Below are 22,553 nucleotides of genomic sequence, written 5' to 3'. Positions count from 1 at the left end.
ATGATTCATCAGGAAGGCAATTTATAAAGTACAGCAAAAAATCAAATGAGAAAAGTCTTCATCTGTATAGTGTAAAGCTTAAAGTTCAGCGGGCAAAAAAAATAGTAAAATTTGTTATATATTTTTTCAAATCCTTGCAAACTAGGAATAAAACAGAATTTCCAAACATCATTAGAATGAAGAAAGAACATTCACCTTAGTCAAAAACAACTCAGAATGTACACTATCAGGTTCTAGTTCACAGAATAAAATTTAAATGTTCAAAGAAAGCAAGCAAATGTCAATGGTCATAGATTATACAACCGTCTACTTAGAAATTTCAAGGAGGTCCACAGACAAATTTAGAATTAAGACTCAAGAACACACTGCTCGCCCGGAACCCCACCCTCTTCCTAGGCCTGTGCCCAAAGGCGTGCGCATGCGCGAGCCTGGCGCAAGCTCGTGGGACGCACTGCAGGAAGATGGCAGCCCTGAGCTTTCCCACGCCATTGCACGGACACGTGGGCCGCGGCGCCTTCAGCGACGTGTACGAGCCCGCGGAGGACACGTTCCTGCTTTTGGACGTGCTCGAGGCAGCGGCTGCCGAGCTGGCGGGGTGCGAGGAGGGATGGGGTTCTGACGGGAGAGGGCTGGGGCGTTCTGAAGAAGCGGCAGTGGCGGAGGGCCGGGACGGTGACTGTCGCCGCCCTGAGCCGGAGGAGGCGGGGTCCATTTGCAGATGATTGACAACAGGACGCCGTAATTGAGTATTTTCCTGTAGATACAAGTAATGAGTGTGCCGAGGACACATCTCCTTTGCCAGGGAGCTGCTCTGGTCACGAGCTCCCTGGCTGCTTACCACGCAAAGACGTAACATTTTCCTGTCACTTGTTAATCTGGAGAACACAAGTCCCTGAGAGAAGCGGTAGTGTAACACGTTTGGAAACAAAATGTTCTGAAAACATTGCTTATTTATATTAATTTTTAAAGCATTAAATATTGAAATTGCGTGGTATTATTTGAGTTACTCAGCACATAGAAAGCACCCTCTAACAATGGAAGGACCCAAACATGAAAGAAAGTTATGTTACTGGAGTGGGGAAATATTTTTAAACCCACTGAATAACATTCTATCACCAGCCAGTCCTCACGTGTGGCTACAGAGCACTTGAAGTGTGCCTAGTGATACTGAGGAATTTTTCATTTAATTGTTACAAAAAAAATTTTTAAAGTTACATGCTGCTAGCAGATAATAGTCTACCCTAACACGTTACAACTATTTAAATGGATTTGTTGAAGTGATCGCCGTCGATTTTAAATTAATAGCAGAAAGAATGAATACTGACATTGTGATTTTTAAATCCAAGGAATTTGAGTTGTTAAGATTCGTTTGAAGATAAGACTTGAACTGGATTTTCTCAGGATGGAACAAACAGCTGTCAGGTTTCAAAGATCTATATTGTATTTATTTATCCCTCTTAAATTTGGTCATATTTTTCCACGTATAAAATGCCCCAGCTCTTATTAAACTAGTCTTTGATTGTAGATGATGGAACTTTTGGATTTACTGGAATACAGAGTGGAACAGTACTGTTTTATAACCTGTCTTTTCTTCTCAAGATAGCCCAGAAAGATTTACAAGCACAAATTGGACTGCAAAATATGCTGTAAAAGGAGCCGATTTTGTTATGAAGTCTTAGGTTATTTCTAGTCCTGGAATTCTAATTATTTATGAGACCATGATAGTTATTTTCAAAGAGAAGCCACCTGGTGAGATTCACAGACCTTACTACCACCTAGTAAAGACTTGTCAGATGTGTAGACTGGTTCCAAAAGTTTAAAACCTCTGGAGCTTGTTGCTGGGTAGTTATTTGGGGAGTTTAGCGCTAAAAATTTCCCTAAATGCCATCAAGCTGATCTTGTAATGGGGATAATTTATGCTTTTGATGCATGTATAACATTGTAGAGGCCTGGCACTGTGGTTGTCCTAACTACCTGGGAGGTTGACGTGGGAGGATGGCGTGAGCCCAGGAGTTAAAGGCTGCGGTTAGCTATGGTGGCACCACTGCACTCTAGCCTAGGTAACAGAGCAAGAGTCTGGCTCTGAAAAAGAAACAACTTCCAAGATTATAGTCAAGAAAATAAATTTAATGGAAAGATAAAGTACAGTAGAATGAGGATTTTATAATTAACAGCGTTCTAAGATGGTTAACATTTGAAGATCAGCAGATACTATTTTCCCAAGTAGCATATAGCTGTACAGAAAAGGAATTTTGTCCTGCTCTATTATTGGGGGACATTTTAATTCTCTAGGATATTCTCATGGCTCTATGTTAGGTATGAAAAGATAGAGGCACCTTTTTCAAAAATAAATTTTGTAATAATACAAACTCTATCATTTTAGGAAATACTAAGCTAAGAGCTTCTTGTGTGAAGGAATTTTGTCTTTCATATTAATATTTCCAACCCTAGATTAACATTTTTCAATACTTTTTAATGTAATGATTTGTTGAAATTAACTGAAAACCGTGTTTGGTAATATATAACTTTTATGGACTTTATATTACATACTCAAAATATTAGTAATTTCGAGTTATGTAATATTAAGTATAAAGTAGTTGTCAGAGCTTATGAATTTCCTTTCTGTTTTTGTATGTTTGCAAGTGAGTGATGATGCTAGAGAAATATACATGCTAGAAATAAAACTAGCATGAGAGTTTTCTGTTAAGAGTATTTTGATTCTACTGTACTAATATTTATTTTGGTTTTTTTTTAGAGTGGAAATATGCCTGGAAGTAGGGGCAGGGTCTGGTGTAGTATCTGCATTCCTAGCCTCTATGATAGGTCCTCAGGCTTTGTACATGTAAGTACATCATATTCATCTAGATCTTCCACTGACAGGTTAACTATGATAACTCGAATGAAATAATTTTAAGTAAACACTATGTATCTTATAGTATTTAAGTGTAGTAAGAACCCAGATTACAAATTATGCTTCTCTAAAGATTATTACTTTATGTTATATTATAACTATTATATTATGCAGTATTATCATACTGCATAATTATAGAAGCAGCATAATTTTAGATCATCTCTAAATTTGATTTGTTTCTTAGGTAAATAATTTGATAATCATAAGAAATTTAAAGTTGCTTAAATTTATTTAGAGAAAAATTAGAGAATATAGAAAAGTATAAAGAAGAAAATTAAAATCACCTATAAATTTTACCATACATGGTCCAACTGTGTTTCCTTCTTTTTTTTTTTCATTTCCTATGCTTTTAATTTAATTTTGTCTCATAAGCATTTTCCTATCAAAAATTCCTTTTAAATTTCATTTTTGGTGACTGCATAGTACTCCTTCATTGGATGTATCAGAATTTCATAAATTCCTTCAGATATGTGTGCATGTGTCTGCATTCTTCTACTCTTGGACATTTTATCAGTATAACAGTCTTTATCAATTGAACAAATCCTTGTTCTCTTTTTCTTTGCCATTATTGAAAGCATTCTATTTTTTTTCTAAAGCTATTCTGTGTAGAATTAGTGGAACATTCCTTGAAATTATTCAGTAACAGATTTGCCTTGTGGACATAGGATATAGTTTCCTTCCATTTCTGTTTATAGGTGCACTGATATTAACCCTGAGGCAGCGGCTTGTACCCTAGAGACAGCACGCTGTAACAGAGTCCACATTCAACCAGTTATTACAGATTTGGTAAGCTATTAATCTTTGTCCAATAATAATTTTATTTTCAAATAAGGTTAAGATGTTTTAGGACAAAGAAACTTTGGTAAGTAATTAACTTTTGACCTACGAAAAAGTATACCCCATACAATGTAAATTCTTTATTGATGTAATCCATTTTTTCCACAATTCAAAAGGAATTTATATTAACTTATATGGATCAGGCCTCTTTTATCAGAAGTGACAGTGAACCCAGTTCAAACTGACTTAAATTTTAAAAGTTAGTCCAGGTGTAACGGCTCATGCCTTTAAGCCCAGCACTCTAGGATGCCAAGGCAGGACAATTGCTTGAGCCCAGGAGTTCAAGACCAGCATGCACAATATAGTAAGACCTCATTTCTACAAAAAACAAAAATTAAAAAAGATACCTGGGTGTGGTTGCTCACACCTGTGGTGCCAGCTACTTGGGAGGCTGAGGTGGGAGGATCACTTGAGTGTGGGAAGTCGAGGCTGCCATGAGCCATGATTGTGCCTCTGCACTCCAGCCTGGGGAACAGAACAAGGCCTTGTCTCAAAAAAAAAAAAAAAAAAAAAAAAAAAGGAAAGAAAATGATGGCTTCAGCACAGCTACTTCCAGGAACTCAAATAATGTTGTAGACATCTTTTTCTTATCTCTGAAATTCTCTCTGGTGGTTCTATTCCTAGGCAGTCTTTCCCTTCATGGTAACAAGATGTTTGCCTATCTATATCTTATTTCTCAGCAACTTCCCAAGGAAAGAATCCCTTTCTATTCAGTTACTCTAGAAGAGGCCCCAGATGAGTATTATTTGGATCAACTTGGGTTATGTGCCTATCTCTCAACCTTTTGCTGTGGCCAAAGGAGATTTGAATATGGAGATGATTGACTTCAACTCATAATGCCATCTCAGGAGCTGGGTTGGGATAAACGCTGCTCAGGCCACTTAGATCAAGAATGATGGGAGGTAGAGCTTCCCTAACAAAAGTCAAGGAAATTAAATCAGAAGAAAGGGGCAGTGGGTCCTCAGTAGGTAAAAACAACAAGTTACAACTGCCCAACCATCATTTTAAGAAGTTAACATCACACATTTTCAAGTGGAAGTTGTTAAAATATTTTACGTTATATTGGTAAGATAATTTTTAATTAGTGGGTTTTTAATTTATATGTGTGAAATACCTTTTTAGAGGCAAAAATAATGATAGCATACATCAGGCAGACATATGAAATACAAAATACTTCTGTGTTCCTTAACCTGCACTTTTCTTATGATGAGGGTAGCTAGCTTTCCTGTTTTGTTTTTTTTTTTAATTTACAAATGATTTTGTACCCTAGAAGGAATTACACCGAAGAGATAAGAAATTATTTTCATATTATTAGAAGTTGTTACTGCTAATAAAAACTAGAGAATCAAGGCAGGTACTCCAGTGATTTACATGAGATTAATGGGGTGATTTTTTTTTTTTTATTTCTTTTTTGTTTTTCTGAGACGGAGTCTCACTCTGTCACCCAGGCTGAAGTGCAGTGGCAAAATCTCGGCTCCCTGCAACCTTTGCCTCCTGGGTTTAAGCAGTTCTCCTGCCTCAGCCTCCCAGGATTACAGGTACCCACCACTGCGCCTGGCTAGTTTTTGTATTTTTAGTAGAGACTGGGTTTCATCATGTTGGCCATGGTTGGCCAGGCTGGTCTCAAACTCTTGACCTCAGGTGATCCACCCACCTCAGCCTTCCAGAGTGCTGGGATTACAGGCGTGAGCCACCATGCCTGGCCTAAAAATGTCTTTAATGTGTCCATAATTAGTATTAAGTGTTTTTGATAGAATGGTGAAACACCAGGGATAGAAGAAATTATAGAACAATATCCAGTAAATTATAGGAGGTATCTATAGAGACACAGGAAAATTGTGAAAATGTTAGCAAATATACTTGTAAATTTGTATCCAGGTCTATATGGATTATACAAAATTAGTTTGCTTCCTTATTTCATCTTCTAAAAGTGAACCCAGAGTATAAATATATATGCTGTTGAGGAGTACAGGCTTTTTTATATTCATTCTGATAATTTAATTTTCATATTTTTATTTAATTGCATATATTATTTATCTGAGTGAAAATGTAAAAATACTTAACTTCGTTTCTCTCCATAAGTGCAGCCCCAACACATTATTTTCCCAAAAACATGGGAGATGATTTTTAAAGATTGATTTGTCAATTATTTAATTCAGAGTTTAATGTAAAATTCTCACTGTTGAATACATTTAGGTCAAAGGCTTGCTACCAAGATTGAAGGAAAAAGTTGATCTTCTGGTGTTTAATCCCCCCTATGTAGTGACTCCTTCTGAAGAGGTAAAACATACAACAAAATTTAATTATTAATATTTTCAATTATTTTGTTTGTAAAATCAAAAGAATATCATTCTATGACATCAGTCAGCTGCTGCTATCACAGACTACTCTGATTTTACTCCTAATAGTCAGCAATTGGGTCCTATTAATAGACCTAGGAAAGGAACCTTTGATGGAAATACAAACTATGATATATATCTATCATTAAAAATCACATTCAAATCAGGCCATGGAGTTTATATTCATATATTTGACTGTATATGTACATATATATTATATCCTTTATCATGAATAAAATAATTTGCAAAACAAAATGTTTTAACTGGCTGGGTGTGGTGGTTCACACCTGTAATCCCAACACTTTGGGAGGCCGAGGCGGGCAGATTACCCAAGGTCAAGAGTTCAAGACCATCCTGGCCAACATGGTGAAACCTCGTCTATACTAAAATTACAAAAATTAGCCAGGCGTGGTGGCACACGCCTGTAATCCCAGCTACTTGGGAGGCTGAGGCAGGAGAATTGCTTGAGCCTGGGAGATGGAGGTTGCAGTGAGCCAAGATTGGCCACTGTTCTCCAGCCTGGCTGACAGAGTGAGATTCCGTCTCCAAAAAAAAAAAAAAAAAATGTTTTAACCAACCTTAAATTCACATGGGAATTCCTTCTGAAAGTTTCCGGTTTCCTCTTTTCACAGGTATTTCTAAAAAGTGGAAGAGTGGAACCAATTCTCATTTCAGATAGGGAAAAGAAATAATCTTGAAATATATTAATTTTTTAAATCTCAGTGATGAAGAGGTAAACCACATTAACCTTTTCCCAGGAATGGTCAAAGTTTAATAATGGGCTAAGCCTCGCTTTCCTTTCATTATTATGCTTTTTTTATTCTTTGATAATTATTCTCTGGCAAGGCTAGTAAACATTACATTCACCTCAACACAAAGATGGGAAAGATTCATTTGACTGCTGTTGCTACTGATGGCAGTTAAACAATGAAAAAGCTATTGCTCTGCTGCCGTATGAACTCATATGACAAGGAAGTCATAAGGTGAACAGCAGTTGAAGGAAATGCAGCTTAATAAAGCTCTTTAGAAAACCATTATCAAACTGGTGGGAAGACTAATCAATGAAAAGGAGATTTTGGGAACATGGTGACCTGAATGGGTTTCCTTTCTAACACATTTCTAGCCCTAAGCCACGTGCTTCTGAGCCTTATAGCTGCTGGGACATATAGACGATTGAGTGTAGGCAATGCCTTGGGCTTTTTTGCTGTCCCAATGGAGTGAAAAACTGTCATATTCTCATGAGCTGGGCAATTAGCTAGAAAGCAGGATCAAAATACAACACAGCAAAGATGTCTTGGAGCTTCAAAATATGTTTTATACATTAAAACATTAGACAGTAAATTAAAAAAGAATGTGATCATTGTGAAGACCTGAATCAGTGGTCTCGAAACCCAGTGAAAGAAAGATTTAAGTGCACAGAGCATGAAAATACGGAGAAGACTTCAAAAAGATAAAAGAGACTCAGAGATTAGATCCAGGAAACATAATATACAAATAATAAGAGTTTATGTGTATAACAAGCTGTGGCTATACTTACTAATATATCCAGAAACATGAAATAAGATGCTATTGATTTCTGCCAACAGCACAAATGGGGAGTTTAGCCCAGGAGAAAAGCAGAGAGAATGCCAGGAAAAGGAAGTTTCCAGGTGGAAAGTCTTAAAGAAAAATAGAGGAAGTGATATATTTCCTAATATGATTCATTTTGTGGAAAATTGTATTGAGAAGCTTATGATAGGTGTGGGAATAATTAGAGTCAAAAAAAATTAAGCAAATGGACATAGTGAATGCTCATTAACAGCCAACTAAGATGCAATACTTTTCTCCCAGAAAATATTATATAGCTCTTAAAAGAATGAATTAACAGTAGAGACGGGGTTTCATCACGTTGGCCAGCCTGGTCTTGAACTCCTGACCTCAAGTTATCCACCTGCTTTGGCCTCCCAACGTGCTGGGATTACAGGTGTGAGCCACCACACCCAGCCTCAATTCACTTCTAAATTTTATATAGTCATAAAAACAGTGTTTTGAAACATTGAAGATGATCTGGCCTTGATCTTTAATGTTCAGAATCTTTGTTGATGTCATCAGCGTTGACAAGAAGGGAGAGAATTTCCGTCTGATCTGTGACACCAAGGGTCACTTTGCCGTACATCATATTACATCTGAGAAGGCCAAGTACAAGTTGTGCAAAGTTAGAAAAATCTTTGTGGGCACAAAGGGAATCCCTCATCTGGTGACTCATGATGCTCACACCATCTGCTACCCTGATCACCCCATCAAGGTGAATGATACCATTCAGATTGATTTAGAGACTGGCAAGATTACTCATTTCATCAAGTTTGACATGATAACCTGTGTATGGTGACTGGAGGTGCTAACCTAGGAAGAATTGGTGTGATCACCAACAGAGAGAGACACCCTGGATCTTTTGACATGGTTTACATGAAGCATGTCAATGCCAACAGCTTTGCGACTCGACTTTCCAGTGTTTTTGTTATTGGCAAGAGCAGCAAACCATGGATTTCTCTTACCCAAGGAAAGGGTATCCACCTCGCCATTGCTGAAGAGAGAGATGAGGCTGGCGGCCAAACAGAGCAGTGGGTGAAATGGTCCCTGGGTGACATTAGATCTTTGTATGTAATTAAAAATAATGTGGGAGGAGCTTGATCCAAGATGGCCGTTTAGGAACAGCTCAGGATTGCAGCTCCCAGTGAAAGCACAGAGGGTGAGTGGACACCGCATTTTTATTGCCCACAGACTAGGAAATTCCCAGGCGGAGGAGCTCCACAGGTCACCAGCGTGGCTGTTTCGGCCAGCGCGGCTGTGCCGGCTGGCACCGCTGCTTTGCCCTGTGCAGCTGCTTTGTCGGCGCCCTGGAGCAGCGGTTCTCCGTACAAAATACACCAATCCGGGTGCCCTTTTGGCTGGTGATTGGAGCCACAGGAAGTCGCCCATTTGTGTGTTTAAAAAGGGGACTGAGCAGGGAACCCGGACAGTAGATTCCAGGGCAAAAAAAGTGCCACGAATCTCAGTGCTGCTGTTTAAGCCAGCAGAGTGAGTTGTCGCACGGGAAAAAACACACACCGTGGTGCCTCTTCAACAGGCGACTCGAACACCAACTTAAAAAAAAAAAAAAAAAGGCTCTGAGGCAGGGAGCCAGACAACCAGGCTAGGCTGGTCCCACCCCCACAAAAGAACAGCAATCAGAAACTCTGAATTGAGAGTTTCACAGCAAGCGCAGCTGAACCCGGGACGGTCCTGCTCTGTAGGGGAGGGGTGTCCGCCATTACCGAGGCAGCCCACCCCTATGGAGGTAGGCAGCCAATGCTGAGGCAGCCCACCGTTGCCAAGGCAACCCACCACTACAAAGAGAGTCTGCAATAACAGAGGCGGGCCACCATTGCCGAGGCAGTTCTAACTACATCCATATAAACAGGACTGCAGGGAAGTTCACTCGGCAGCTGGGCGGAGCCCACAGCAGCTCAGCAAAGCCTCTATAGGCAGACAGTGACTAGGTTGCCTCCTTGCTGTGCAGGGCAGCTCTGAAGGGAAAAAAAAAAAAAGGCAGCAGCATAACGGAAACTCATAAAGCCCTAAATCCCTGGGACAGAGCACCTGGGAACAAAAAGCGGTTTATGAGTTCTGCTGCAGCAGACCTAAACGTACCTGCCCAGCAGCTCAGAATGAACAAAGGAGCTCACAGCTCAGCATTTGAGCTCCTATAAAGAACAAACTGTCTCCTCAAGCAGTTCCCTGACCCCTGTATATCCAAAGAGCCACCTCATAAAGGAGAGATCAGACTGACACTTGGTGGGTATCCTTCTGGGACAAAGATAGCAGAAGAAGAAAACTGGTAACAATCCTTACTGTTCAGCAGCTGCCGCAGGTGATCCCCAGGCAAGCAGGGCCTGGAGTGGACCTCAGCAGACCTACAGCAGAGGGGCCAGACTGTTAGAAGGAAAACTAAGAACAGAAATAACCTCATCATCAACAAACAGAACGTCCACTCAGAGACCCAATCTGAAAGCCAGCAACTACAAAGACAACAGGTAGATAAATCCATAAAGATGGGAAGAAACCAGCGCAAAAAGGATGAAAACACCCGAAACCAGAACACCTCTCCTCCTACAAGGGATCACAACTCCTCACCAGCGAGGGAACAAGGTTGGATGAAGAACGAGTGTGATGAAATGACAGAATCAAACTTCAGAAGGTAGGTAGTAAGAAACTTCTGTGAACTAAAAGAACATGTTCTAACCCAATGCAAAGAAACTAAGAACCTTGAAAAAAGATTTGACGAAATGCTAACGAGAATGGACAAAATAGAAAGGAATATAAGTGAATTGATGGAGCTGAAAAACGCAACACGAGAACTTTGTGAAGCATGCACAAGTTTCAACAGCCGAATTGACCAAGCAGAAGAAAGGATATCAGAGGTCGAAGATCAACTTAATGAAATAAAACGGGAAGGCAAGACTGGAGAAAAAAAGGGGTAAAAAGGAATGAACAAAGCCTCCAAGAAATGTGGGACTATGTGAAAAGACCTAACCTACGTTTGATAGGTGTACCTGAATGCGACGAAGAGAATGAATCCAAGCTGGAAAATACTCTTCAGGATATTATCCAGGAAAACTTCCCCAAACTAGCAAGGCAGGCAAACATTCAAGTCCAGGAAATACAGAGAACACCACAAAGATATTCATCAAGAAGAGCAACCCCAAGGTACATAATCGTCAGATTCACCAGGGTCGAAATGAAGGAGTAAATACTAAGGGCAGCCAGAGAGAATGGTCGGGTTACCCACAAAGGGAAGCCCATCAGACTCACAGCAGATCTCTCAGCAGAAACCCTACAAGCCAGAAGAGAGTGGGGGCCAATATTCAGCATCCTTAAAGAAAACAACTTTCAACCCAGAATCTCCTATCCAGCCAAACTAAGCTTCATAAGCGAAGGAAAAATAAAATCCTTTGGGAACATGCAAGTACTCAGAGATTTCGTCACCACCAGGCCAGCTCTACAAGAGCTCCTGAAAGAGGCTCTACACATATAAAGGAACAACCAGTACCAGCCACTCCAACAACATGCCAAAAGGTAAAGAGAATCAACACAATGATGAATCTGCATCAACTAACGGGCAAAACACCCATCTAGCACCAAAATGGCAGTATCAAATTTGCACATAACAAATTATATTAACCCTAAATATAAGACCTAACACCATAAAAACCCTAGAAGAAAATCTAGGCAAAACCATTCAGGACATAGGTGTAGGCAAGGACTTCATGACCAAAACTCCTAAAGCATTGACAACAAAAGCCAAAATAGACAAATGGGACCTAATCAAACGCCACAGCTTCTGCACAGCAAAAGAAACAGTCATTAGAGCAAATCGGCAACCAACAGAATGGGAAAAAATGTTTGCAGTATACCCATCTGACAAAGGGCTGATATCCAGAATTTACAAGGAACTAAAACAGATTTACAAGAAAAAAACTTAACAAGCCCATTCAAAAGTGGGCAAAGGATATGAACACACACTTTACAAAAGAAGACATACATGAGGCCAACAAACATATGAAAAAATGCTCATCATCACTGGTCATCAGAGAAATGCAAATCAAAACTATATTGAGATACCATCTCACGCCAGTTAGAATGGCGATCATTAAAAAAATCTGGAGACAACAGATGCTGGAGAGGATGTGGAGAAATAGGAACACTTTTGCACTGTTGGTGGGAGTGTAAATTAGTTCAACCATTGTGGAAGACAGTGTGGCGATTCCTCAAGGATCTAGAAATAGAAATTCCATTTGACCCAGCAATCCCATTACTGGGTATATATCCAAAGGATTACAAATCGTTTTACTATAAGGACACGTGCACACGAATGTTCATTGCAGCACTGTTTACAATAGCAAAGACCTGGAACCAACCCAAATGCCCATCGATGATAGACTGGATAGGGAAAATGTGGCACATATACACCATGGAATATTATGCAGTCGTCAAAAACGATGAGTTTGTGTCCTTTGTAGGGACATGGATGAACCTGGAAACCATCATTCTCAGCAAAATGACAGAAGAGCAGAAGATCAAACACCGCATGTTCTCACTCATAGGCAGGTGTTGAACAATGAGAACACATGGACACAGGGAGGGGAGCACTACACACTGGGGTCAGTTGGGGGGAAATAGGGGAGGGACGGGGTGGTGGGGAGCTGGGGAGAGATAGCAAGGGGAGAGATGTCAGATATAGGTGATGGGGAGGAAGGCAGCAAATCACACTGCCACGTGTGTACCTATGCAACAATCTTGCATGTTCACATGTACCCCAAAACCTAAAATGCAATAAAATAAATGGGGAAAAAAAATAATAATGTGGCATGATTAATAGCAAAAAAAAAAAGAATGGATTAGAACTATATCAAATGATAGGAGATTTTCATAAGGCACTGTTGAATGAGAAAAGCCAGATACAAGTAAGTGTACATCCTGTCTTTGTAAAACATGGCAAAAAAGAAAAACCTGTGTGTGCAGTAGAAGATAGGGGAAAGGCAGACAGACAAAACAGTAAAATCAAAACATGTGGCTTTTTTTTAATTTATTTTTCTTCAAGCTCTGTTCAACTTACAGGTGTGGCTTTTTAAAAGCAGGTATGTGAACATTTCTCTTCTTCATAAAGGTATATATGTATAAGGTTTAGCTATAAAGGAATTATTTTAAATAAGGAAATATATGCTGCATTAAATGAATAAATAGAAGGCACTATTGTGTAAAAATAATTTAAACTAAAATATGGACATAGGACCCAAAAGAAAATGTTGTTTTAGGGTTAAAGTAACTTCTGAGTGACATCTTCAAAACATTCTTTAATCTTGAAAATAATATACAAGGCCAGGCGCAGTGGCCCACACCTGTAATTTCAGCACTTTGGGAGGCCGAGGCAGGCAGATCACCTGAGGTCAAGAGTTCAAGACCAGCCTGGCCAACATGGTGAAACCTTACCTCTACTAAAAATACAAAAATTAGCTGGGTGTGGTGGCACATGCCTGTAATCTCAGCTAGCTACTCAGGAGGCTGAGGCAGGAGAATCTTTGAACCTGGGAGACAGAGGTTGCAGTGATCTGAGATCATGCTATTGCACTCTAGCCTGGGCCACAGAGCAAGACTCCATCTTAGAAAAAGGAAAAGAAAATAATACACAATAGAGCAGTCATGGTGGCTCATGTCTATAACCCAACACTTTGGGAGGTTGACCTAGGAGGATCACTTGAGGCCAGAAATTCTTGACCAGCCTGGGCAACATAGTGAGAGTCCCCATTTCTACAAAAAAAAAATTAAAAATTAGCCAGGCATGGTGGCTTGCACTTGTAGACCTAGATACTTGGGAAGCTGAAGTGGGAAGATCACTTGAGTCCAGGAGGTGGAAGCTGTAGTGAGCCATGATCATATCACTGCATTCTGCATTCCAGTCTAGGTGACAGAGCGAGACAGACAGACAGAAAAAAGAAAGAAAAAGACAGACAGAGAGAGAAAGCGAGAAAGCGCAAACATACAATGATAAGGATCTAAATACTGTATAAACTCTCATGGATTTTGTTTCTAAAATATAATTAGATGTTAGAGGAAACATGCTTCAGTATGCCTTTATATAATGTATAATAAATGGGTTCCTTAGAAAAGATCTATGTGTTTCACACTTTAATCTACAAGAGGACCAAATGCATTGGGACACTTTGAAACTTTGTTTCTGTACAGTAGGTCTCTTATAATACAAGCTCCTCCTTCTAGCTTCTTTCTATATTAAATATCAAAGCTACCCAAATCTCTCAATTTAAGCATTGTATTAACAGTAATAACTATTATTAAGCCCTTGATAGATACAGGGCCGTGTTCTCAAAACTTTAAATATACTTCTTCATTTATTCCTAACAGTGGATAAAAGTATTTTTTATTATTTTTCTGATTGTACATATGGAACTATTTTATTTTCTAATTTTACAGATAAAGGAGGAAAGTAATTCACAAACAAGATTACTAATTTATCCATGGTTACACACTAGAAAATGATGAAACTTAGATTCAACTTTACTGCTCTTTCATCTGCAGTAAAATGCAAAATATATACTTGTTTGGTGATATTACTTGTCAAAGATAAGATTCAGTTTGTGATCTAAATCAAACTTGAGTTAAAAGAAAACATTCTTTCTAATTGTTCACAGGTAGGAAGTCACGGAATAGAGGCAGCTTGGGCTGGTGGCAGAAATGGTCGGGAAGTCATGGACAGGTTTTTTCCCCTGGTTTCAGATCTCCTTTCACCAAGAGGATTATTCTATTTAGTTACCATTAAAGAAAACAACCCAGGTAATACAGACCAGTTTATTGTTTAAGTATTTATGTTGCTGAAATCAAAAGTTATTAATGTAAAATACTACAATTTATAAGATAACATGGCATGTTAATGAATCACTTAAAACAGTTAATCACTGACAATGGCCAATACAGACATAAATTCATGTTGAAAGAGAAAAAAAGAGGTTTTTAGAAGTAAATTTTTCTGATTTTAAAAGGTATTGTCTTCTCCTTTCCCCATTTATAACCAAATGTTAAAGTACAAAAATCTCTAATTTTTTCTTCAAATACCTCACTCTCAGTATTATGAATTTTCTCTCTAACTTCTAGTCTTAATGCCCTTGACAATGTGCTGTACTCTTTAGTTCGTCTGGAGTTTTATCATGAAAGCTATTTTATTGTATAGATTTTTATATCTTTGTTTTCATATTGCTTTATAACTAAATTTACCATAATTTTTCTTACTTTTCTGTACACCTCAAGTTTGATTTTTAGCTTATACTAGAAATCCTCAGCCTTTCAAATCACGATTGCTGGTTTTCTCTTGCTTGCATTTCTTTCTTTTTCTTTCCTTCCTTCCTTTTCTCCCTCCCTCCCTCCCTTCCTCTTTCTTTCTTTTCTTTCCTTCTTTCTTTTTTTTTTTTTTTTTTTTGAGACGGAGTTTCGCTCTTGTTACCCAGGCTGGAGTGCAATGGCACGATCTCGGCTCACCGCAACCTCCGCCTCCTGGGTTCAGGCAATTCTCCTGCCTCAGCCTCCTGAGTAGCTGGGATTACAGGCACGTGCCACCATGCCCAGCTAATTTTTTTGTATTTTTAGTAGAGACGGGGTTTCACCATGTTGACCAGGATGGTCTCGATCTCTTGACCTCGTGATCCACCCGCCTCGGCCTCCCAAAGTGCTGGGATTACAGGCTTGAGCCACCGCGCCCGGCCTTCTTTCCTTCTTTCTTTCTTCATTTTCTTAGTTCAGTCTTCTTAGTTTTATTTATTTATAAAAGGAAGAAAGAAATAAGCTACTACTTTCGCTCTCATTGTACAATGTCCCTGTTCAGTTCTTCCACACTTTCATTGGCTTTTGTCATCCAAAGAGAAAGATATAGGGCAGAGATTGAAGCCAAGCAACTAAAAAAACTGATCACTTGCTATAACAAAAAGGACAATTAATGTTTCCGCTGGGCCTAAAGTAGGCTATGACTGCAAAGCAAACCATTCATTCTGATCACAATTACCAGCAACACTTTTAAAATACAAAGTGCTCCCATCTAGCTGAAGACCATGTTAGCTTTAATAGGCATTTATTTGATATATGTTGTTTTGTCAGATGAATACAACTTATAAATCATTTGTGTTTATCATCTTATTAAATTGCTTAGTGATCATGCACACTAGCAAATGACTTAATGGATTTTACCTTTTGATTTTTTAGAAGAAATTTTGAAAATAATGAAGACAAAAGGTCTACAAGGAACCACTGCACTTTCCAGACAAGCAGGCCAAGAAATTCTTTCAGTCCTCAAGTTCACCAGGTCCTAGCATACAATGTGTGCCCAGAGCCACTGGAAACTGAATGCATTTAGCATATTTTGAAACTGATGTCATTCATTAGTTAACAAGGAATTTTTCCAGAAACTTCTCATTAAAACAAGGTACAAAGGTGAAACATTCCCTTTCACTCTCTATAGAATTATTTGCACATGTACAATTAAATATGTATTTTTATAATTTGCATTTTAAATATGAGTTATGTATGAAATATTTATTTTATCATTATTTAGTAGGCAATGGAATTGACCTGGCAGGTGTCTTTTTTTTTTTTCATACCAGTTGATAAAGGCAGTTTGCTTTCAGAAGGCAGAGCTAGCAATACACCTTAATTGTCGTATCTCCAGCATATGTCAGTTCTCCAACTCTGCATCATAATTTAGTTCATGGGGATCTCGATTGCCTTTCCCTTCCATAAAATATTACACTGATTTGTTATATTGATGACATTATGCTGATTGGACCTAGTGAGCAAGAAACTACACTAGACATAGGAGAAAGACATTGGCATCAGAGGGTAGGAAATAAATGACTAAAATTCAAGGACCCTCTAGCTTAGTGAAATTGGTAGGGATCCAGTGACACGGAGCATGTTGAGATATTTCCTCTATGGTAAGGATAAATAGTTGCATCTTGCTGCTCCTACAGCTAAAAAAGAGGCACAATACTTCATGGGCCTGTTTTGGTTTTAGAGGCATCATTTTCCAATTTCGTTAGGTTAGTCCAGCCCATTTACCAAATGATTCAAAATGCTGCTAGTTTTGAGTAGGGCCCAGAACAAGAAAATTCTCTGCAACAGGTCCAGGCTGCTGTGCAAGCTCCTCTGCCACTTGGACCATATGATCCAGCAGATCCAGTGGTGTTTAAGTGGCAGTGGCAGATAGGGATGCTGTCTGAAGCTTCTGGTAAGTTTCTATAGGTGAATCATGGTTTAGGATTTTAGAGCAAAGCCATGCTATTAGCCACAATAAGTAGTCTCTTCTTGAGAAACAGCTCTTGGCCCCCTATTAGGCCTTAGTAGAGACTGATACTTTATGAGTCACCAAGTTGCCATGCAACCTGAGCTGCCCATCATTAACTGGATGTTATCCGGCCCACCAACACACAAAGATGGATATGCACAGCATCACTCCATCATTAGATGGAAATGGTATACACACGATTGGGCCTGAGCAGGCCCTGAAGGCACAAGTAAGTTACATGAAGAAGTAGCCCAAATTTCCATAGTCCCCACTTAGGCTCCCTGCGGAACATTCTCTTTCAGCCTGCATCTGTGCTTCATGGGGACTTCCCTATGATCAGCTGACAGAGAAAGAGAAGACTTCGGCCTAGTTTACATAGGGTTCTATATGATATGTAGGCACCACCCAAAAGTGGACAGCTGCAGCACCACAGCTCATCTCTGGGCCATCTTTAAGGACAGTGATGAAGGGAAATCCTCCCAGTGGACAGAACTTTGAGAAGTCCCCCTGGTTGTTGACTTTGCTTACAAGGAAAGATGGCCAGATATTCAGTTATATGCCAGTTCATGGGCCGTGGCCAATAGTTTTGTTGGATGGTCAGGGAGTTGAACATAACTGAAAAACTGGTGACAAATTTGGGGATGAGGTATGTGGATAGACATTGAATGGGCAAAAAGGGTGAAGGTATTTGTGCCCCATGTGAATGCTCACCAAAGGGTTAACAAAGCAGGATTTTAATGAAGTAGACAAGATGACCTATTCTGTGGATACCAGCAGGTCTCTTTCTCCAGGCACCCGTCATCACCCAATTGTCTCATGAAGATAGTAGCCATGGTGACGAGGATAGAGGTTATGCATGGGCTCAGCAACATAGACTTCTGTTCACAAGGCTGACCTGGCCAAGGCTACCTCTGAGTGCCCAGTGTGCCAGCAAAAGACCAACACTGAGCCCTTGATATGACACCATTACCCAGAGTCATCAGTCAGCTGCCTGGTGGGAGGTTAATTACATTGATCCACTTCTATTGTTTAAGGGATAATTTTGTCCTTACTGAAATAGAACTTATCTGGATACAGATTCACTTTCCCTTCATGTGATGCTTCCAAAACTACCAGCCATGGACTTATAGAATGCCTCATCTAAGACCACGGTATTCCACACAGCATTGCAAGGAACTCACTTTGCAGCAAAAGTGTGGCAATGGGCCCATGCTCGTGGAATTAATTGGTCTTACCATGTTCCCTACTATCCTGAATCAACTGGCTACATAGAGCAGTGGAATGGCATTTTGAAGACAGTACTGGCACCAGCTATATAGCAGTGCCTTGTAGGGCTGGGACAAGGTTCTCTAGAAGGCTGTCTATGCTCTGAATCAGCATCCAGTATATGATGCATTTCTCTTATGACCGGGATTCACAGGTCCAGGAATCAAGGGGTCAAAATAGAAGGGAAACCATTCTATTTTCAAGGAACACCATTAGTCTTACTGACCCACTAGCAAAATTTTTGCTTCCTGTTCCTATGACATGCTCTGCTGGCCTAGAGGTCTTACATAGGGTGGAATGTTTTCCACCAGGAGACACAATAATGATTTAATTGAATTGGAAGTTTAAGACTGCTCCTCAGCCACTTTGGGCTTCTTAATATCTCTAACTCAATAGACAAAAGAGTTACAGTACTGGCTGGGTGATTGTTCCTGATTACCAGGTAGAAACTGGACTGCCGCCCCAGTGGTGGCAAGGAAAGGTATGTCAGGAATACACGAGATTCCTTAGGACATCTCTTAGTGTTACCATGCCCTGTGATTAAGGTCAGTGGAAAACTACAGCCTAATCCAGACAGAACTACTAATGACCCAGGCCTTTCAGAAATCAAGGTTTGGGTCACCACCAGGTAAGTACCATGACCAGATGAGGTGCTTGCCGAAGGCAAAGAAAATACAGAATAAGTGGTGGAAGAAATACCAGCTTTGATCATATAACCAGTCACAGAAACAGATTGTGATTGTCAAAAGTATGTCCTCCATATTTTGCTGTGACATTTTGTGTGTGTAGCTTTGTTTTTTTTCTTCTCATTTCCTTATTCTGTAATGTAAGATGCATTGATTTTATATCATAGTGTTTAAATATTGTTAATCTTTTAAATTGGCTCCAATGCCCAACCTTGATTAATTTTATATCATAGTATTTAAGTTATGGGATATCAAAGAGAGAGTAAACATCACACGAAGACTTTACCTCCTCTTCTGGGAAATGGGTTAGTGTGTTTTGGGTAGAATGCTGGATTGTTAATCACGTTAGATGGAATTATGACCTTGTTATTATCTTTATGGGGCAATTAAGTATGGTATAAGGAGATGTGTATGGGTGCCAAATTGACAAGGGCGGACTTGTGATGGTTAATTTTATACGTCAACTTGAATAGGCCACAGGGTGCCAGATATCTGTTTAAACATTATTCTGGAGTGTCTTGAGCGTGTTTACAAAGAAGATTCGCATTTGAATTGGGGGACTCAGTAAAGGAGACTGCCATCCCCAAGGTGGGTGGGCATCATCCAGTTTGTTGAGGGTCTAAATAGAATAAAAAGCAGAGGAAGGAAGAATTCACCCTTTTTTTTCTTCCTGCCTCACTGTTTGAGCTGTGACATCTCACCTCCTGCCCTCAGATGGATTTACATCATTGGCTCCCCTCGTCCTCACGCCTTTGGACTCAGACTGAATTATACCACAGGACTTCCTGGTCTCCAGCTAATAGATGACAGATCATGGGACCACTTAGCCTCCATAATCATGTCAGCCACTTTCTTATAGTACTGGTAAAAGATATATTAGACCAATCTATAAAATGGATAGCTATGAAAGAGACAACCACATTCCTAGTCAAATAGGGAAGAGTCCCCAGAGAACCTCCAACTTGCCCAGGTCATTGTGCACAGGTGGCTTGCCTAAATATGCCCAATGTGGAAAATTCCGTTTCTCAACACATGTGCAATAAGGGAAATAAATCAATGTGGACTGGCTTAGACTAAGCACCTGCACATGCGCTGGAAGAATGGGGTGGAGCCACAAGGAATTTGTGCCTTATGCAAGGAAGAAGCCACGCCTCTTCAGCGCCTGTGGGAGGCCTGGCATTCAATTTGTGAGGTGGAAAACCTGCATGAAGGACCCCTCTTTTTGTGGAGAGCTTACATAGGGTGGAATGTTTTACACCAAGTGGCTCAATAATGATTTAATTGAACTGAAAGTTTAAGACTGCTCCTCAGCCACTTTGGGCTTCTCATGCCTCTAACTCAATAGACAAAGGAGTTACAATGCTGGCTGGGTGACTGTTCCTGACTATCAAGTAGAAACTGAACTACCAAGTAGAAATTTTCACTTAATAAATTCTGCCCTCCTCGTCTTTCAGTGTGTACGCATGCCTAATTTTTCCTCACTGGGCGACAAGAACTCAAATTTAACTGAACTAAGGAGCAAAATATCCTGCATCAGCTACATTAATAGTTGATTGTACTGGATTGAGTAGTATCCCCCCAACAAAATTTATGTCCAGCTGAAACCTGTGAATATAATCTTATTTGGAATTAGGGACTTTTGAGATGTAATCAAGTTAAAACAAGGTCATACTGGATTAGGGTAGGCCCTAAATCCAATATCACTTGTGTCCTTATAAGAACAGGAAAATCTGAACACAATAACAGAGACATAGGGAGGATGCCATATGAAGACAGAGGCAGAGGTTGAAATGATGAGTCAACAAGTGAAGGAAAGCCAAGGGTTTCTAGCAACTACTAGAAGCCAGAAGAGCAAGTGAGGATTCTTTCTTCAAGCCTTCAGAGGGAGCATGGTCCAGCCCACACCTTTATTTCAGATACCTAGCCTCAAGAACTATGAGAGAATGCATTTGTTTTAAGCCACCCAGTTGTTGGCTCTGATACAGTAGCTCTCAGAAATTAATACGCTGAGTACAAAATTAAAAGCATGATTAAGAATACACATGGTTTGGATTTGTGTCCCCACCCAGATCTCATGTTGAATTTTAATCCCCTAGTGTTGGAGAAGGGGCCTGTCGAGAGGTGATTGGATAGGGGTGGACTTCCTCCTTGCCGTTCTTGTGATAGTGCATTCTTACAAGATCTGGTTGTTTAAAGGTGTGTAACTCCTCCCTCTGCACTCTCTTCCTCCTACTCCTGCCTCCTTCCTTGCCTTCTGCCATGATTCTAAGTTACCTGAGGCCTGCCCAGCCATGCTTCCCATACAACCTGTGGAACTGTGAGCCAATTAAACCTCTTTCTTTATAAATTACCCAGTCTCAGGTAATTCTTTATAGCAATGCGACAACAGACTAATACAGTAAAGAATGATAAACGTTTATACTTCAACAAGTAGATACAATTCTAAACTTTAATACAACTTGTAAAATTGCTTCAAAGAGAAATACAAGAATTTGCAAATTGATCATACAGGAAGATTTTAAATAGTCTGTCTCAATTACTACTACATCAAGGAGACCAAAAAGACAACAGAAGATTTGAACAATAGCAGTGAGTTTGATATCATAACTAATATAGAACTCTGAAACTAACAATCAGGGAATATGTATTCTTTTTCAAGCACTCGTGGGATGTTTACAAACATAATTACATACTACACCAAAGTAAGCCCCTATAAAATTCAAAAAATCAGTATGATATAGCTAGTCTTCTCTGACTATAAAGTATTTAGGTTATAAATTGATAAAAATAAAATTAAAACTCCCCATACATTTACAAAATTTAAAACAGGCTTCTAAACAATTCATATGTCAAAGAAGAAATAATGACATTTTAGGCCAGGCGCAATGACTCACGCCTGTAATCCCAGCACTTTAGGAGGCCGAGGCAGGCAGATAGCCTGAGGTCAGGAGCTTGAGACCAGCCTGGCCAACATGATGAAACCCCATCTCTACTGAAAATACAAAAATTAGCAGGGCATAATGGCATGCACCTATAATCCCAGCTACCTGGGAGACTAAGGCAGGAGAATCACTTGAGCAGGAGAGGCAGATTGCAATGAGCTGAGATCAGCGCCATTGCAGTCCAGCCTGGGCAACAAGAGCAAGACTCTGTCTCAAAAAAAATCAAATGACATTTTAAAAATTACCGAACAGAGAGTGAACCCAATATAAACTGTGAACTTTAGTAATAATTATCATGATACATTATTTGCATCTTGCATTAGTGTGGTACATCTGTTACAGCTGATAAACCAGTATCAATTATTTGCATCTTGCATTAGTGTGGTACATCTGTTACAATTGATACTGATTTATCAATTGTAACAGATGTACCACACTAATGCAAGATGCAAACAATTGAGGGAAACTGTGCAATGTGTTTATAGTTTGTGCAAACTCTGTTTTTTAACATGAGTCTACAATAAAACTCTGTACTTTCTTACCAGTTTTCCTGTAAAACTAAAACTGTTATAAAAAATACTTAAAAGTAAGAGAAAAAACAAAGCAAACAAACAAAAAGGCAACATAATGATAAACAAAAACTTCAGGCTAGTGCTAACCAGTGGGATTAGAGGAGGTAAAGATGGCTGGGAGAAAGGCTAGAGGAGAACC

General features: G+C 39.6%; 1 protein-coding gene across 3 annotated transcripts; it reads left to right on the top strand.

Moving 5' to 3' along the window:
- Nucleotides 1–419: 419 nt before the first annotated feature.
- On the top strand, nt 420–20,348 carry N6AMT1 (N-6 adenine-specific DNA methyltransferase 1). Of its 3 annotated transcripts, none has more exons than XM_032277098.1 (6): nt 420–595; nt 2,756–2,842; nt 3,607–3,697; nt 5,945–6,028; nt 14,313–14,454; nt 15,871–20,348. In XM_032277098.1, the coding sequence occupies exons 1-6, from the start codon at nt 462–464 to the stop codon at nt 15,975–15,977; spliced, it is 645 nt and encodes a 214-aa protein (XP_032132989.1). In that variant the 5' UTR covers nt 420–461; the 3' UTR covers nt 15,978–20,348. The 3 variants fall into 3 exon arrangements, with proteins under 3 accessions (XP_032132989.1, XP_032132990.1, XP_032132991.1); XM_032277100.1 differs by lacking the exon at nt 420–595 and adding an exon at nt 919–1,422; XM_032277099.1 differs by lacking the exon at nt 5,945–6,028.
- The last annotated feature ends 2,205 nt before the right edge of the window (nt 20,349–22,553 follow it).

Source organism: Sapajus apella, unplaced genomic scaffold (genome assembly GCF_009761245.1).
Source record: "Sapajus apella isolate SASKATOON/1434 unplaced genomic scaffold, GSC_monkey_1.0 scaffold8, whole genome shotgun sequence".
In the NCBI taxonomy this organism is placed as follows: Eukaryota; Metazoa; Chordata; class Mammalia; order Primates; family Cebidae; genus Sapajus; species Sapajus apella.
This window is presented reverse-complemented; position numbering and strand designations above follow the sequence as displayed.